This window comes from Notamacropus eugenii, chromosome 2 (genome assembly GCF_028372415.1).
Source record: "Notamacropus eugenii isolate mMacEug1 chromosome 2, mMacEug1.pri_v2, whole genome shotgun sequence".
NCBI classification, from domain to species: Eukaryota; Metazoa; Chordata; class Mammalia; order Diprotodontia; family Macropodidae; genus Notamacropus; species Notamacropus eugenii.
The window spans coordinates 530698458-530716291 of record NC_092873.1 but is presented as its reverse complement, the minus strand read 5'-3'; the positions used below and the strand labels follow the sequence as shown (position 1 = coordinate 530716291).

Below are 17834 nucleotides of genomic sequence, written 5' to 3'. Positions count from 1 at the left end.
AAAGGCCTGAAAGCAGGTGTCTCACTTCCCTAGGGTGGACATTGAACTGGGCATGACCACCAACCAAAAAAGGACTTTATGCATGTGCTTAGGGCATAGACAGGTGGTTTGTTTGGGGTCTTAGGTGTTGAGAGTATTGGCTTTTAATGTGTTTTTCTAATTTTATCCTAAGTTTCTATTGTAAGTATATTGTGCCTTTTTTATCACTGTATATAGGACAAATATGTGATCACAGGGGAAAAAACTCAAAGAACAATCCTTAAGGTAAATCTTTTTTGTAATCAACAAACAGTAAGTACAATGGGAATCTATTGATTCTTTCTACCTCTTTCAATCAAGCATGTGGTGGTAAAAGTGCTAAGTGCGGAAAATTGAATGAATGATTAAAGTATTACCTTCTAATGTCCTGTCAGGGAGCCTTCCAAGAAGGGTTTGTATCCTGACATTTTTACATCTTTGGGAAAATAGACCAGTTATTTACTTTGCCCTTCTCCAGACTCCAAAGAAAAATTTGTGAGAGAAGTATTAGACTGACTACCAAACTGAAGAGCTGTTGTGCTGACCTCATTGTTGTATGCTTGTGAAACATGGACAGTCTACCAGTGCCATGCCAGGCAACTGAATCCCTTTTGAACTGTCTTATAAAGATTCTGAGGATCACCTGGCAGAATAAGGTACCAGACACTGAAGTCCTTGCTTGAGCCGAACTGCCAAGTGTTCAAATTATGCTCAGAGAGCACGTCTCCGATGGGCTGGCCATGTTGTTCAAATGCAAAATGTTTGCTTGCCAAAAAGACTATTTTATGGAGGACTCACATGGGACAGGTGATCACATGGTGGCCAGAAGAAGCATACAAGGACACCCTTAAGGTCTCTCTCAAGAACTTTGGATTTGTGCAACATGGGAGACACTGGCACAGGACCACTCAGCATGGCGTGCCCATATCAGAAAGGGTGCTATGCTCTATGAGCAAAGCAGAATTGAGACAGCACAAAGTAAACGCAGGATGTGCAAATATTCACAGGGACTATCTATGCCCAACCTGTGGTAAAGCATTCTGAGCTTGTACTGGTCTGATCAGTCACAGTCGGACACAATGAAACTTCACTTTATCATGGTGATGTCATTTTGGTACTCTTCGAAGATGAAGGACAACAACCAACCATTTCCAATGGACCCTGTGCACCGAGCTTATTTTCACATAGTGGTTTGCATGTTCTCTCCCCAATTAGATTGTGAGTTCCTTGAGGACAAGGACTGTAATTTGCTTTTTTTTTTTTTTTTTTAATATTCCCTGCATTTTGTGGCCCCATCAGTGCCTGGCTTATAGTAGGTGCTCAATAAATGCTAGTCAACTGACTGACTGAAGAGGCATAAATGGAGATCTCATCACATTAGCTGGATGCTCAAACCCAACCCTTTACTGTCAAGTGCAGTTGCCATCTTTCAAGTCATCCAGTTTGGTAACTTTGAGGTCACCCATTTCTCATATTTAATTGGTTGCCAAATTTTGTGGACTGACTGATCTTACCTGTATAACATCTCTCAGTGACATTCCCTTCTCTTTTCTCACAGAGCCACTACTCATTTCAATCCTCAGCAATTATCACCTGAATGAGGACAAGAGCCTTTTGATTGGACTTCTTGATGCATCTCTCCTCTCTCCAGTCCATACTTCACCATTGCCAAAGTGATTTTCATAAAGTACAGGACCAGGTCACAGGATTCCTGGGCTCCCTATTGTCTCTAGGATAAAAATATCACTTCACCTTCATCTCATCACTTTTGATTTCTATTTTTGTGTGCATTTTAAAATAGAAAGAATTATTAGTTCAATAGCGTATGTGTATAACTTATACAATGATGAGAGCTATAAGTGCGTGTGTGTGTGTGTGTGTGTGTGTGTGTGTGTGTGTGTGTATAGGGGTCTAGGCTTGAACATTTTTTACTCATGGGGGACACAATCACAGTTGTGTAAAGTACTGCTCTTGGCATTTACTGTTTTAACTTTTACTGTGAAAATCATTTGATCTTTTCTATTTTTAAATCATCAGTTTTCTCTGACTTGATTTTTGGGAACTAAGGTAATTATTTCAAATGGAACTAAAAATAGGAAAAGAATCAAGCACTTTACTAACTCAATCCATCAGTAAACATTTTTAAGTGCCTACTATGTGCCAGGCTCTGTAGTAAGCATTAGGGATACAGAAATAGACAAAAGACAGTGCCTGCTCTCAAGGAGCTTACAATCTAACAGGGGAGACAATATACAAGTAAATACATACATATATACATACATACACATATACATATATATCAAATTATATACAGGATAAACAGGAAATAATTCATAGAAGCAAGGCAGTACAATTAAGAAGGGTTAGGAAAAGCTTCCTGGAAAAGATGAGATTTGAATTGGAACTTAAAAGAAGCCAGGAGGTAGAGTTAAGGAAACAGAGCATTCCAGCCCTAGGGGGTGGGGTGGGCGGTGGCCAGACAGAATGCCCAGAGCCAAGAGATGGAGTGTCTCCTCCATGGCACAGCCAGTTACTGGAGGGAGTACATGGTAGGGAGTAAGGCGTAAGAAACCTGGAAAGATAGGAGGGAGCTAGGTTAGGAAAGGCTCTGAATGTCGAACAGGGCATTTTGTATTTCCTTCTAGAGGTGATGGGAAGCCAGAGGAGTTTATTGAGTAGGGAGTGACATGGTCAAACCTGTGCTTTAGGAAAATCACTTTGGTGGCTGAATTGATACATGAAAAAGGGATTCTTTTTTCTCTTGAGAATTAGTGAAAAGAAGTCTCTAGTACCAGGCGTTTTACAAAAATAACAAAGAGTAGCAAAACCCAGAGATTGATGAAATTATTTTGTTTTGAATTTATCCGAAGTGAAAACAGACTACACCGTTCTCTCCCTACAATAGGGATCCTCACAGAATCACTGAAGATAACTTAAGTAATTGTAGATAAATGTAATGTTTGGTAGACAACATAATGAGAGTAAAGAATAGTGAAAGTTTTTGCTACCTCTCCAAAAGCTGAAGCATGTTAATTCAACTGAAATCAATAGTTAATGAAATCATCAAATTTTCTAATTTAATAATGCAGCCTAGAATTTTTGTCTGAAATTGAAATTGACCTGTCTAGGTTGTACTCTTTTCTGAAAAGCAAGATATTTTCCCTTCTCCATTTCAGATATCTTCCCATGATCCATATTCCATAGTATCAGAGGCATCAAATACACAGACTGAACCAGACTGAAATGTCATTGGGAAATGTTTAACAAAACAAATACAAATTCAAGAGAACATCAAAGATGTTAACATATGGATTTCTAAGTCAATCTGTGCTCTCAGGGATCCTCATGTCTCTGTTTCTATTTGATTCCAGCAGCACTGTAGCATCACATGGTCCTGAAGAGTACTCAGCAGCTATCCTCATCCACCTGGATTTCTCAGTTCCTGTGCTGGAGATCATCTGACCCAGATGCCCTAAGTGCATATCAGTCAACTAGAACCTCTTTTATTATTTCCTTACTTATTTTGGGTATCAATTCTCCATTAGCTAAACATTTTCCAAGGCAAAGGAAAAAAATGCAAACAATAGCTGAGAATTTCTGCTTTCTTCCCATTACTTATATTCTGGAATAAGATATAAGAACATGACCCTGTCTTTATCAACTCTTAGATATAATTTTCAAATAAATCTTTATTCCTTTCAGATAATTCTGCGAGTTTATCTTCAATTATTTTTTTTACTGAAATATTTGAAATCTTAGCCTAAACAAATTAATTTATTTTTAACTTATTAAATAGTCAAATTAATATGTAGTAAAACCACTCCCCCCACCAAAGTACAATACCAAGTATATCAGGAAATATTCATATGTGAGCTGAAAAGATTTACTAAAACAGAGCATGCCAACATAAATAAGCATTTAATTTTGAAATGCTCCTTGATTAGAGCAAAAGACTGATGGGATATTTAAAAGACTGGTAAGAGTAGATACAAATTGTTCATAAAGCATCCATGTTGTTTGTAAAAAGTAAAGAATTTATCAACAAATGACTGATTTAAGGTAGTAAAAGAATGTCTTGGTATAGAACTAAATTTAAAATAATTTAAAATTTCAACAAATCTTTTGTTGAAAATGTCAGCCAATGTTTTTGTTGAAAAACATTTTCATTTCAAGCTTTAAGGATACACATTTATGCTACATCTTTACTTACTTTCCAATTGCATTGGGTAAGACAGTAAGTTGATTGTCATCTACTTTTAGAGTAGTTAGTTTTTTCAACAGTCCTAAAAAAAAGAGGAGTGTTGTTAATATATAAGAGCAGACTTGTAACATTAAACTTTTTTTTTTAAAAGAGGAATCACTTGTCATGAACACATATCTCACATCATTGGCTATGTGCTGCTCAAATAAACACACACAGAAAATTCTAGATGTCACAGAAGATAGAGAGTGCTGAACCTGAAGTCAGGGAGGTTCATCTTCACGAGCTCAAATCTGGTCTCAGACATTTAATAACTGGGCCAGTCACTTAACCCCGTTTGCCTCAGTTTCCTCATCTGTAAAATGAACTGGTGAAGGAAATGGCAAAGTACTCCAGCATCTTTGCCAAGAAAACCCCAAATGGGGTCACGAAGAGTTGAACACAAATGAAGGGGCTGAACCACAAGAAAATGAAATTCAATTTAGCAAATATTATATACAAGGCATCATGCTAGGTGCTTAGAATACAAAAACAAAATGAAAAGTTTCTCCAACCAGCATCTGCTCTACCAGGGATATAAGATATTTCTACAGATTAATGACTACAGTATAATTTGAAGAGGGAGAGAGAACTAAGAAAAAATGGGTCAGGGAAAGTTTCTCATCTGAGGTGGTTCCCAAGATGAACCTTGAAGGAAGCTAAAGATCTTGGGAACCAGAGGTGAGGAGAGAGGGCATACAGGTATGGAGGACTTTCTAGGTTTAGAAAATCCATTCAATTTAATGGGAGTTCTGGGTAGAATGTATGGAACTAGGGCTCTATAAGAATTTGAGTTGACAATCTCTGCTGCGACACAAATCTGAGTTTAAGACTCTTCTATACTGGACTATTACCTGCTTGAGCCCAGACACTGAGCGTTACCCTTGCTATAACAGGGATTCAAATAGTTTTCCAATCAATGAAGAGTGACTACTAAGGTATTGTTATACATTTCCAGAGGGATGACCCACAGGCATTTCAAATCCAATATGTCCAAAACAGAATTCATTCTTTTTTTAGGCAACGTCAGCCTTTCTTCCTAACTTTCCTCTTTCTTTAGAGAATGCTGTCCTATCAGTGATCCAAGTACACAGCTTTGGAGGCATTTTCTACCCTCTCATCACTCATCTCCCACCTTCTTATACAATCAGTTGCCAATTCTTGTTAAATTCAACCCCATATCTCTTAGCTCTGTTTCCTCCTCTTCCTCCTCCTCCTCCTCCTCCTCTCTCTCTCCCTACATATATATGCATATGAATGCATACATACGTATACACATATACATATATATTTGTGTGTATTATAACTGTATTTCCATATAATTTGTTGACTTTGTAATCCTATGAATCTTATTTTATGCATTTAAAATCATCATTCTGAGAAGGCGTTCAGAGGCTACCCAGAGTGACAGCTGCCAAAGGTATGCATGACGCAACAAAGATGAGGAACCTTTGCTTTCTGATGGGAATACAGCCCATCCTTCTGAATCTTAGAATGACTAGTTCCTCTCACGCTCATTTTAGCAGTTTTCTTCTATATAGGTTAATGAGTTTGCTCCAGCTGCTAGTGTTGCCTCTCCCCAATTCCTTTAATAAATTTCATATTGATATAAATGAGGTAATATTTATACAGCACTTAGCACAGTGGTTGGAACATAGTAGGTACTTAATAAATGTTTATTCCTTCCTTCCCTTAATTCCTTGTGTACATTTTATTTTTCCCCAAAGAAAGTCAGACCTTGAGAACAAGGACTTTTAGACTTCGATCACTGTCCCTTCAGCACCTTGACTGCCTGGCACATAGTAAGCATTCAATAAATTTCTCCTGATTAATTGGTTGACTGATTGATAGTGATGATAGTACATGGCTTGAGGACAGTGTGTCAATTCACAGACTGTTATCTATGTGTCTAACAGACACAGGTAACATACCAGGTCTTGCCTTAAATCTTTAAGGTCTTACAATTTTAGTACTTGGCCAAGAGGGAAGTCACAACTGACTGTCCTTTAGTGATCAATGTTAGAGGGTGGCTTCCTTTGCTCCAATCATTTTGGGATTGTTGTGGTTAATAAGTGTGATTTGTAAATGACTATAAATGTTCAGTGACATGGCAGGCATAGTATCCTCACCTCTATGTATTTTTATAGCTTCAACAGATAAAACTCAAAGGAAAAAATTGACTTTCAAAAAATTCCTCTTTTTGTAGTTTATTTTTTTTGATTTTTTTTTATTCTGAAACAAAACAACCTATTCTATAAGCCATTCTTCTCAAATTACAATCAGCTGATGCATTTCAAATTTTAGCTCAAGGCGAAAGGGGTCTTCTGCTCTCTTCCATTTCATTGGGAAAGTGAAAAAAAGAAAATCCCACAATTAACCAACTGTTATTTATAGTATGATTTTTATTAAGCAAAATGAATAGAAAATATAATTTCACTGTTCTCATGTCTATAACATTTCATCCCTAACACTATCTCAAAAACAAGCATCTCAAAAATTACTGCCACTATTCAAAGGCAAGGTTGGTGGAAGGAGGAAAAGGAGGAGAATAACCAGTGGAAGGTTAAGGATAAATGGATTTATCCATCATGACTACTAGGATAGAAAACAACTATTTGATGCTGATTTCCATCTGATGATGAGTTTGTAACTGATTCAGAATGGTATGTCAATAAGATAGTTCTCTCATTCTTCTCATCTTTTTCAATGAGACCCAGAGAGTAGTGGTCCCTGGACAAGTAACTATACTAATTTTAAAATGTTTAATGTTATTTGAACTATTCTACAAGGTAGCCATTTATTTCAGTTAAATAAAAATTATTAGGCTGTAGGAAGTTTTGTACAACTTCAGTAGTAGACAGAATAATAGGGATGATATATGGTTGATTCTGTTTATACAGGGATCACTATTTAGATATGACTATCTGATTGGGAAGGTAAGAGATCAATGATAACTTTGGAAGCTACTATTTCAGTTGAAAGATGAGGTTAGAATTCAGTCTTCCAGGGGCCAGAAATAAGAGAGGAGAAGAGATGGAGGAAATGTATATAGACAACTTTTTTTTGTTAGAGTTTGGTTTTGTTAGGGAAGAGAAATACAGCATGAAAGCTTGAGGGAATGGTGAGGTCAAGGTTGGAGGAGACATGGGCATTTCTGTAAGCAGTAGGAAAGGAGTTAGGAGATAGGAAGAAACTGAAAATGGGAGAACCAGGTAGTCAGACAGAGAAAGAAGAGAAGGAGAAATAGAAGGATAGATAGACAAGGGTATGGGATCAAGGGAGCAAGTGAAAGTGCTGGCCTTAGCAAAGAGGAGAGCCACTGCTTTTTCAGAGACCGGAGAAAAAGAGGAGAAAACCTAAGGTGATGTCAAGGGGTTTTGAGATGGGAGAGGGGAGATCCAGGGCAAAAGGCCTCAATTCAAGTATGAAGAGAGAAAAGATGTTATGGTAGAAGTAGTAGGTAATGGGTGGTAGATTTGGGGAGAGAAAGGATCTGGAAAGGCTCTGAGAAGAATGCTGTGGAGAGTTAAATAGGGTAGAGGGAAAGGATTACCTTGCAGCAATGAGGGCCCAGCTGTGCTAAGACAACATATATGGAGTTGTGAATCCTTCTAGCACCATTCATCAGCATATGAGAAGGAGCAGAGGAGCCAGATGGTGATAATGTTGCAGGGTTGGGGTTTGGTAAGGTAAGAATAGTGACAGAACAAGGGGTCAAGGGATTCAGTAATAGAAGATATGTCATTTCAAATCAGGCCTCAGACACTTCCCAGATGTGTGACCCTGGACAAGTCACTTAACACCTGACTTGTACCCTCCATGCTCTTTGCCACCTGACTGAAGGGCTAGTGGGCAGAGCAAGGACTCTCAAAGCCTCCATTTAAAGATGTGTCCCCGACTAATCATGTCTTCATTTCCCTGCAGCTTACACTTCTCTGACTGGACTCCACCCTTCCCCCTTTCCTGTTTCAAGCTTCCCTTTTTTGTGTTGTCTTCCTCCATCCTATGGTAAGCTGCTTGATAGCAAGAATTGTATTTATTTTTTCATATTTGTATCCCTAGTGCTTAGAATAATGCCTAGGACATAATAGGTACTTAATGAATGTTTATTGGCTGACTCTTCCTTGAATCTAAAATCAATGTTAAATAAAGCAAAAAAAAAAAAAAAGATTTTAAAGCTAGATTGGAGGTATTATTGACAAAAGAAGGGAGAAAGGATGATGATCAATGGACGAAAAAGTTTGATTTTGCTTCTCTTCTATCTTTGTACTTTGTAGCTTTGAAGGAGACAATGAAAATGTTTAAGAGGGACTGTAACATCATTTAACTTCCCTGAAGAGACTAAAAACACCAGGTCTGTTCAAATGATATCCTTAGCTATGGAAAGATCTGCCCAAAGTGATTGTTTACCAATGGCTGGCGATCTCTGAAAGTCCATGGAAGTGGAAAAGTACCAGTGTTCTGCTTTGTAAAATATTGAAGAGGATGGAATTTATAGAGGCCAAAGAGTTAGCTTTTGTTTCCTGATAGAATTCTAGAGCTGCTTTGAGGCCATTTAGAAAGGGAAGTAGCGATAGCTAAAAATCAGCGTAGCTTTCCCAAGAATAGGTCATGCCAGGTGAACCTCATTTTGGGACAAGCTTACCATAATGTTAGATTAGGGAAATTCTGTATCTGGAGCATATTGAGATTTCAGGGAAAAATAAACATTTGAAAAGATCTCTCATGTCATCTTGGTACAGGATCTAGTTGATATGATAGCTCTAGGGATCTGGAGCTGGAAAAATAACCAAAGAATGGTCACTACTGGGGCTAATGTAGGAATATGAGGTCTTTAGCAAAGTGTTTCTGGAATATGTGCTTACTACGTGCTACTAAATAATTGTTTTCAGTGATATGAATGAAGCCACAGAAGGCATCATGGTCAAATTTATAAATGATGCAAAAGTAATTCATTAAAACTAACTAGTTAGGAAAAATCAACATTGAATAAAGTACCCAAAAGGATATTAATAGGTTAGAATGAGTGAAATAGAATATAGTGAAATGTGATAGAGACAAGCAAAAACTTGTATACTGGTTAAAAAAATCAACTTCAAAATTACAAGATTGATGAGGTATGGGTAGACAAAAGTTCTACTGAAAATGATCTGGAGGTCTTGGTGGACTAAAAAGCTCAACATAAGTCAGTGGGGTGATTGGAAGACAAGAATAGCAAAGAAATTAATGTTGTCCTAAGTGACATTGAGGGGCACAATAACCAGAAAAGAGGGGTCATAATCCCACTACACCTTGATCAGATTGCATCTGGAGTATTGTATGCAGTTCCAGGTACAACATTTTAGGAAGAGCACTGACAAGCTGGAGCGTGTTCACAGCATGATGAGAGATAAAAGATCATTCCACATTAAGGTTCAGTTGAAGGAGCTTGGGCTGATTCTCTCCCATGGGAGTATGAAATCCTTGAGAGAATGGACCCATTTTTGACATTCTTTGTATCTTCAGTACAGTGTCTTACTCACATTGATTGCTTAATAAATGTTCATTGACCGATCGATGCTTATTCTAGAGCAAAGGAATCTGAGAAGGGATATGACAGTCATTTGGCATCTGAAGAGCTATCCTGTAAAAGAAGGATCTTGTTTTGCTTAGCTCCAAAAGACAGAACTATGAGCAAAAGCAAGACATCACAGAGGGACTTGAAACAACAAGGAAGTAAAACCAAAAGTCCAAACCAAGGGCTTCCTAATGATTCCCTCCATCTGCTTGCAGAGTTTCCCCTCACTGGGCTTTTTCATGCTGAGGCTGGAAGACCTTTTGTTACTGGTGCTGGAGAGGAGATTGTTGTTCAGGTACAACTTGGACTAGATGGCCTCTGACCTCCTTTCCCAGCTCTCAGAGTCCTGGATTCCCAGAATTTAATTCATCAATCCATAATGCTTTAATGGATCAATCCATAAACAACTACTCTGTGCTAGACTGTGTGCTAGGCATCAAGGTTACCAACACGAGAGTGAGGCAGTCCCATTTGATATGTGCACAAAGCAATACACACAAAAGGGTGGGCTAGGGTAACACTAGAAGTGATCAGGAAAGGACCACCTTGCAGATGCTACTTGAGGGTTCCAAGATGTAGAGGTGAGGAGGGAGGTAATATAATGGCCTCAAGCTAGGAAATGGTCCACCAAGTATGGGGGAAACCAAGTAAGGCTGTGTGGTTAGAACATAGAGTGCAAATGGGGATTAAAGTGTAAATGAATTGGAAAAAGGTTGGAGTCAGACTGTGAAGGGTTAAATGCCAAACAAAGGAGTTTGTACTTGATCTTGGAGTCTACTGGGTGTTGTTAAAGGTTCAGGAACAGAGGGTCAACATGGTCGGGCCTGGGCTTTAGGAATATCAATTTTGGCTAAATGTGGTGGCTCCTGCATACCAGTGATCCTTGTGACCGGGAAGCTGAGGCTGGTTGCTTCCATTTAGAAGTTTTGAGCTGCCATGGGCTAAACTGATTGGATGTCTGCACTAAGTCCTGTGCTCTTACAGTGAACCCCCTGGAGCTGGAGACAGCTAGAGAGTTGAAGAAAGGGCAGGCATATCAAAGCTCCCATGCTGGCCTGTGAGTGGTCACTGCATTTCCAGTCTGGATGAGAGGAGACAGAGTCTCAAACAAAATCACCATAATAAAGAATATCCAATCTCACAAGCTTTGTAGAGGATGCATTGGGGAGGGCAGAGACTTGAGGCAGGAATACTAATTAGGAGGTTAGTGCAATCAATAGCCCAGGTATGACTGGCTAAATTCTTGGGGTAGTGAGGTTTTGGTATGAGAAGAGAGATGGAGACATGCAAAAACATTTGAGGAACTGGAATTGAGAAGACTTTGCAAATTACTGGATATGGTGGGTGAGGGAGAGTGAAGAGTTGTGTGTGATTCCCAAGTTACAAACTGAGTTTGGAGCCCTAGAAGAGCATGGGCAGTGATGCAGAAGTGATGGTGAAGTAAGTACCAGCCAGTCAGCAGGTAGAATGTGAATCAGGACATCAGTGGCAAAGAAATGTATAAAAGGGATGTGAGCATGTAATCTGGGAAGACTATCATGCATATTTGTTGACTATTAGCTATAGGCTGATAATCTGCATGGTTAGTTCATCTTGCGATTCCTTCTCCTGACATTTAAGAAAGGCAGCTGGATGGAGATGATAGAGTGTGGGACATGAAGTCAGAAAAGACCTGCCTCCGACAGTGCTAGCTATATAACCCTGGGCAAAGCATTTCATCTTTCCATGCCCTGGACAGCTGGCTACCATTATATATGACACAACTTAGGATACCTATTGAACTGCACCCATGAAGTTTCAGCTCTGTACCACAGATTTTCTTTATAATTTTATATATCTTTCCCTTAATAATTTTGTTTCCATTTTCTGCTATTTATTATTAATTTTCCTAGCATTCACAGTCTTTGTAATGGGAACAGAAAAGGAAATTTCCAGGCTCTGCAAGAAGACAAGTTGTTGTCCCTGTGGGTGGAGAGGTCCTCACAGAATATAAGTTCTAGATAAGTGGTGGTGTCAATAGAGTATTCTCAGTCTAAAGAACATTCCTTGTCCATTATCATTGTGCCGTCCATCCAGAACAACCATCCTCTCCCTTCTTTCAGCTCCCTGTTACCGCCTAACCCCAAACTCTTTCTGTTGTCCTTACGATTAAGTTTTGATTCAGTGAAGTAGCCATGGGACAAAAAGGATCCTGCTCTAAGATGCTGTTAGAAGAACTTCTCTCCTGGATACCTGATCTCTCTGGCTGAACCCCTTTCTCTGTAACTGACCTATGGCTCCTGCGTGCTTTTTTACTGTCACCTCTGGACCTTGACTATCAAGCATCTGGCTCACCTTAGGACCTGCTTGGACTGAACTAGTTTCTACTTGAGCTGCCTGACCTCCCCTATCTATGGGGAGCCTGCCTTCAGGTCTTGTCTTTGCCTGCTCTTTGCTCTAATCTAGATTGGCTGGTAATGGAGCTGAAATGTCCCAGTGTAGAGGATGCCCAAAGGGTTTAGGGTCACTACCAGGGAATAGGAAAGGACAGTGCGGGAGAAAGGGGAAGCTTCACACTGTGTCTAAGTTTGTTTTACATATGACGTGGTTTCTAATATCAAACCCACTTATGTTCCAAGGCCAAAAGTAAATGACTTTTGGATTATCCATAAGATTGGGTATCATGAGTAATAATCAAAATACAGTTTTAAAAGCATTTTCAGCCTGGCATCATGATTGCAGCATATCATATTCAGTTTTCATTGTAATTGTTCAAATGAGGACAGTACTAGTTATGTAGAATAGGACTAACATTTGGCAAAAAGCATCATAATTGAAAAATACAAATTTTAGTGCATATTATATATTTAAACAACCCTGAATGCAGCAGCATTCTAAGAACTACAACTACTATACTTTCTATTGTAAGAAAAATTGTACACATTTATGAAATTATTCTAAACATGAGAAATACATTTATAAAGTAATGAAACAAGTTGGATTATTTTCAATATGCAGGTTTCAAAGGTTCATCATAATAGGACAAATTTCCAGAATTAGAAATCAAAGTATAGCTTTTTAAAAAGAAAAAAATAACATTAAATATTAACATAAAATGTATGGGCTTAAAAGCTCGGGCATCACCTTGATCAGTCCCTTTCATTTCACTGATGAGGAACCGGAAGCCCAGAGAGGCAGAGGGACTTGTCCCAGGCCACCTACCTAGATTCCATCAGCTGCAGGCCCAGACTCCCAAGCCCAGGGTTTTCCAGGCTGGTGTTCCCTCCATGATGCCCCTCTGCCCCTCCAACAATTCTCAGGTTTTGTATATTGGTTACTCATTCAAAATGAATTTGGTGCTCTTTGCCAATAGCACATCCCTTCCTCTCCCAGGAAAGATAAAAAAGATGCCAGTAAATTGAAGACAACATTTCACTGATCAAATGCTCTTTCCTCACCTATAGAGTCAGGCAGTTGTTGCAACATATTGGATGACAATAAGAGGTCTTCGAGTGCTTCACATCCGGAAATGTCCAAGTCAACAGTTTCGATTCTGTTTTTTGACATATCCAGGTACACCAACATCTTTAATTTACCTATAGACTTGATGACATTGCAGAAACTCAGGGTTAGTTGAGAAGCTTTTCCAAGAAGTTCACAAGGAATAAATACATACTGCTATAAAAGGTCTTATTTAAAAAATCAAATATACTTCAAATGACTCTTGGGCAAAAAGGAAGATTACCAGTTAAAAAACCATGCCATTTCCTCAGTCATAAATCTTGCTGTTTTAGATGAGTAAAATTGGATTCTCTGCTATAAAGCAGGGCAGAAACAGCAACTTCCTTTGAGTGCTCTGCCTCAAAGTAAATGAACACCCTTCTTCCCCAGGGCTGGTTGGCTTCCCTGTGTCCAGTGACTGTGCCTGCTGACTGGTCACAGGCCTGGAAGAGAGGGTACGGTCTCCATCAGCATTCGTGGTGGTGCAAACAGGTATGATTGAGGACCACAGAGTTGTTCTTTTACTTACGTTTTATGAATTGTGCCCTCGAGTCACAATTTTCCCTCGAGTCCAATGTTCTGGTGAGCTGATTTTTCTGCTTCGAGATTACTGTCCCTTCTGGTCCTAAGCTAAACTACTTTTGGTCTTTATTGTTTGCAAACATTTTGTCAGCAGTGGCCTTTCTCTTGGTTCAAGTATGTCCACCTTTTTAGGTTTGGTTCTTCCAAATCCTTACCTGAAAATTCCCCAAAGAGCCAGAGGTACAGGCAGAAGGGGCCTTGAGGATACAATCGTTATGGCTCTCTTCTCAGAGATGGGTAAGGACTATAGCAGAACTATAGAACTGACACTGAAGGCAGGAACTGTTCTTTTGTACCTCAATGGTTGGCATACAGCAGTCACTTAATAAAGTTTTTTTTTATTTTTATTATTTGTTGAATTGGTTGGTAGGGAAGCCCTGGATTAGATATATGGGGCAAGAGAAAGAACTCCTGCGAGCTGGAAATGAAAAGCCAATAAGAAAAGTGAAATGAGAAAAGACATATCTTTATCTATCTATCTATCTATCATCTATCTATCTATCTATCTATCTATCTATCTATCTATCTATCTATCTATCTATCTGTCTGTCTGTCTGTCTGTCTGTCTGTCTATCATCTCTCTCTCTATATATACATACATCTATATCTATATCTATATCTATATCTATATCTATATATATAAGAAGCAGAAAATGGAAGGGAGAACAGACTCTAGAACCCAAGTTTTGGGGGGGGCAGACCTATGCTTTCATAAGTACAGAGAATTTCTGACAAAGAAGCCTCCAGTGCTAAGGTAGATCCTTGTTTTCTTTGCAATTTACTGACTTAGAGATCAACCAATACAATAAATGTGTGTGTGTGTGTGTGTGTGTGTGTGTGTGTGTGTGTGTGTGTGTGTGTGTAGCCTTAGAGTTTTTGGAAAGAGAATTAAAATTGTAAAGCACAGACTTTGACTACATCTCAGCTGACAAATCTTTAGAACACAGCATAATGTAATCTACCAAGATGAGGCAAGATGTCAGAAAGCTAATTAAATGGTCCATTATCTACTTGATTTTGAGTTTAAGGTTTTTTAAAAAGAAAATAACTTCAGCTCAGGTTTCCAGGAGTATTAAAAAACAACAATTGAATCTAATCTATTAAATATATGCTAAACAAGAAAAAAGCAATAGCATTCATAGATAAAATGCCAAATAAATATGCAAATATATTTCGGCCTAAGTGTGCAGCATAATTTTTTTTTTTTGCTGTGTCCCATAACACTAAATTAATAAGGTTAATCACTTAATGAAGTAGATAACCATCTACTTCTTTGAATGTTCATTCACCAATAAACCTTCCTGAGTCAGTACAAAACAGGCTTATTCCACAGCACAGTCCATCAGAGAATGAAGCCTGTGAAAGGTGGGGGTCTGAATCCATCTGCTGAAGAAGGCTATGTACGTGTGAAATACCAGACTTTCTAGCCAAATAAATGAGTGGATATGAGTTGCCTCGCCAAGGTCCTATTCTGTGGCCTCATGGTGGCATGGTGGTGCTCTTAGTTTCCTCAAGACTACTCCAGAAGAGAATCCTCACCTGGGAGTTCCTTGGCCATTAGCATCACAGGTTCACTCTGTACCTCTGTTTATAAACTCTAATTGACTGTTGGTATGGTGATCCAATATTAAATCCTTGTAAAATGACCCATAAATGATCAGAGGAACTGAACTCTCCCTATAAGCGTAACTGTAAGACAATGGGAAGGTCTAGCTAAATGGAAGGATGGCTCACAGGCTTTCCTTGGAAAGGCAGATAAAGAGTGAGTGAAGACACTTTTGTCATACATTTGAGGGAGCAAAGACAATCATTTCATGGGACATTCATATCATATTGTTATGCTCATTAAGAGGATTTGAAAAAAAAAAAACAATCACAAAGATAACTGCAGGCTGTGTGCCTACATCTGTGGTAGAGCCTGAGAAGGTAAAATATATTCTATGAAGAACTTAGCAAGACTCTCCAAATTAAAGCCATACATAATTTAACACTTGGTGATTAGAAGGCAAAGGAAGGCAGGAGGAAGATAGTAAAAAATATGTTGGAAAACATGATTCCAGAGTAAGAAACAAGAAAGCTGAAAGTCTTGTGATACTTCTTGATATTGGGAGCACTTTATTTTTATATCTAAAGGGCTGGGACATACTCACTACGGTCAATACCAAATAGCATCAAAAATGAAATTGACTATATTCTGACAGAAAACAACTGGATACTGATGTGAAAGCCGTTTATGAATCACTTTTCTGTGTAGTAAGAACACCGACTTGCTAGATTAAAGGTAAAAATAGATACCCAGTTAAAAAAAGGAGCAAAAATAACGAGACGCCATTTGAGGCAGCTCCAGCAGAAACATACTTAAATATTGTGTTGATGCAAAACAAAATGGGAAGTGGATGAAAGGAAGAATATCAACCCAGATCATCACCAAATCTTAAGAAGTTTTATTGATGTACATCAGCTGGCACAATGAGCAGACTGAAAAAGCCATACTCAGCAAAGACTTGATCTACCTGCCAAGGCAAGAAATATTTCAGCTACAAGCAACACTGACTTAAAACAAAATCGCTTCTAAAATATTATAGAAGAAGATGTTGGAATATTAAGAACAGTTATTCTCTCAGAAGACACGAAGGGGCAGTGGAGGGACAAAATTGAAAGAAAGCCTGGCAAAGACCTAAATGAAGTCAGCTCATCCCTGAGAGCATGGAAGCATTTAGGGTTAGGGTTACAAATACATGGAAATCGGAAAGGGCTTTTCAAGATTTCTGTAACAAAATATTTTTTTCTATCAAGAATGCAGTCATCTCATTTAGATAAACTCATTGCCCCTCACGGGAAGTAGAAATGGGGCTAAAAGATGAGAATTGCAGCTGCTGTAGGCCAACCACACACAGATGATAGCCATGGTAGAAGTGAAGCAATTTTTTGGATATGGAGGGGCTGATATTCAAAATATCTGAAAGAAGAGTTGACAAAACACTCAGAAATGATCATGAATGTTATCTTTACACCCCTGCCAAAGAGCAGTTTAAAAATTATCAGTAGCTACTAATCTATAGTCCTACTTCTTCATCTTTATAAAATCTAAGCGGATAATCTACACACATATCTAGAGTAAACTTGATAATAAAAGCCTGAGGAGAAGGGAAAATGCAAGTTTTGGAAATGATATTCTATATCAGAATTACGTCATGAGAGTTAAATAATTGACTCAAAGGTTTAGACAATATAACCTTCCTCTATGGTTATTGTTTGGTGACCATTAAAATACTTTTGATTTGGTAGAACAGAATGCCACGGTAAGGGCTCTCTTACTATAAGGTGTCCCCTATGAATATATTAAAGTTATACCTTGAAAACAGTAATAATGAAATAGTTCTGATTTTTGGCCCTCCAATTACTACCATGGGTACTGTCTGCTTACCATGTGCCACTCTCATGAAAGATGCCCAGCGCAGAGTCCCAATGAAAGAGGAATTCTCTATGAATGGTGAAGTCTTTCAAACACTTCAGTTGATAGATGACACTGTCCCACTAGCACTGAGTCCAGAACGTTTCAGAGCCTCCTAGATGGGACACACATTCACTAAAAAGTATTTGGCCTGTCTACACCAGGGAACCCAGGGTAATGAAGAATACTTATTGTTCAAATGATGATATGCAGCTTGATGGATCATCACCCTACAGAACTTGTCCATCCATATGTACGTATTGGATAGTCACTACAAATGGATAAAGAACTGCACCCAGAATTTAAGTTGGGTAATGAACTTGATTACCTTTGAGAAATTGCCAAGTTCTTTTAACGTCTTCAAGCTTCTCCTTGAAACAAATGTCTGTATTTTAAACATCAGTATATCTTTGGTGATTTTATATGACTATGCTTCATGGAAACAAGTTTCCAAAGAATTAAGACTGAGGGTCACTCATCTTTATGGAGAGGTACAGAATGAG

General features: G+C 38.5%; 1 protein-coding gene across 4 annotated transcripts in view; it reads right to left on the bottom strand.

Moving 5' to 3' along the window:
• Nucleotides 1-17834, bottom strand: part of LRRC7 (leucine rich repeat containing 7) — a 582114-nt gene that overhangs the window by 146396 nt on the left and 417884 nt on the right. For all 4 annotated transcript variants that reach the window (XM_072649824.1, XM_072649823.1, XM_072649821.1 and 1 more), the window contains exons 10-11: nt 13253-13397; nt 4229-4301 (exon numbers count right to left, since the gene is read on the bottom strand). In XM_072649824.1, coding sequence (XP_072505925.1) covers nt 4229-4301; nt 13253-13397 — 218 coding nt within the window. The remainder of the gene's footprint in view (nt 1-4228; nt 4302-13252; nt 13398-17834) is intronic.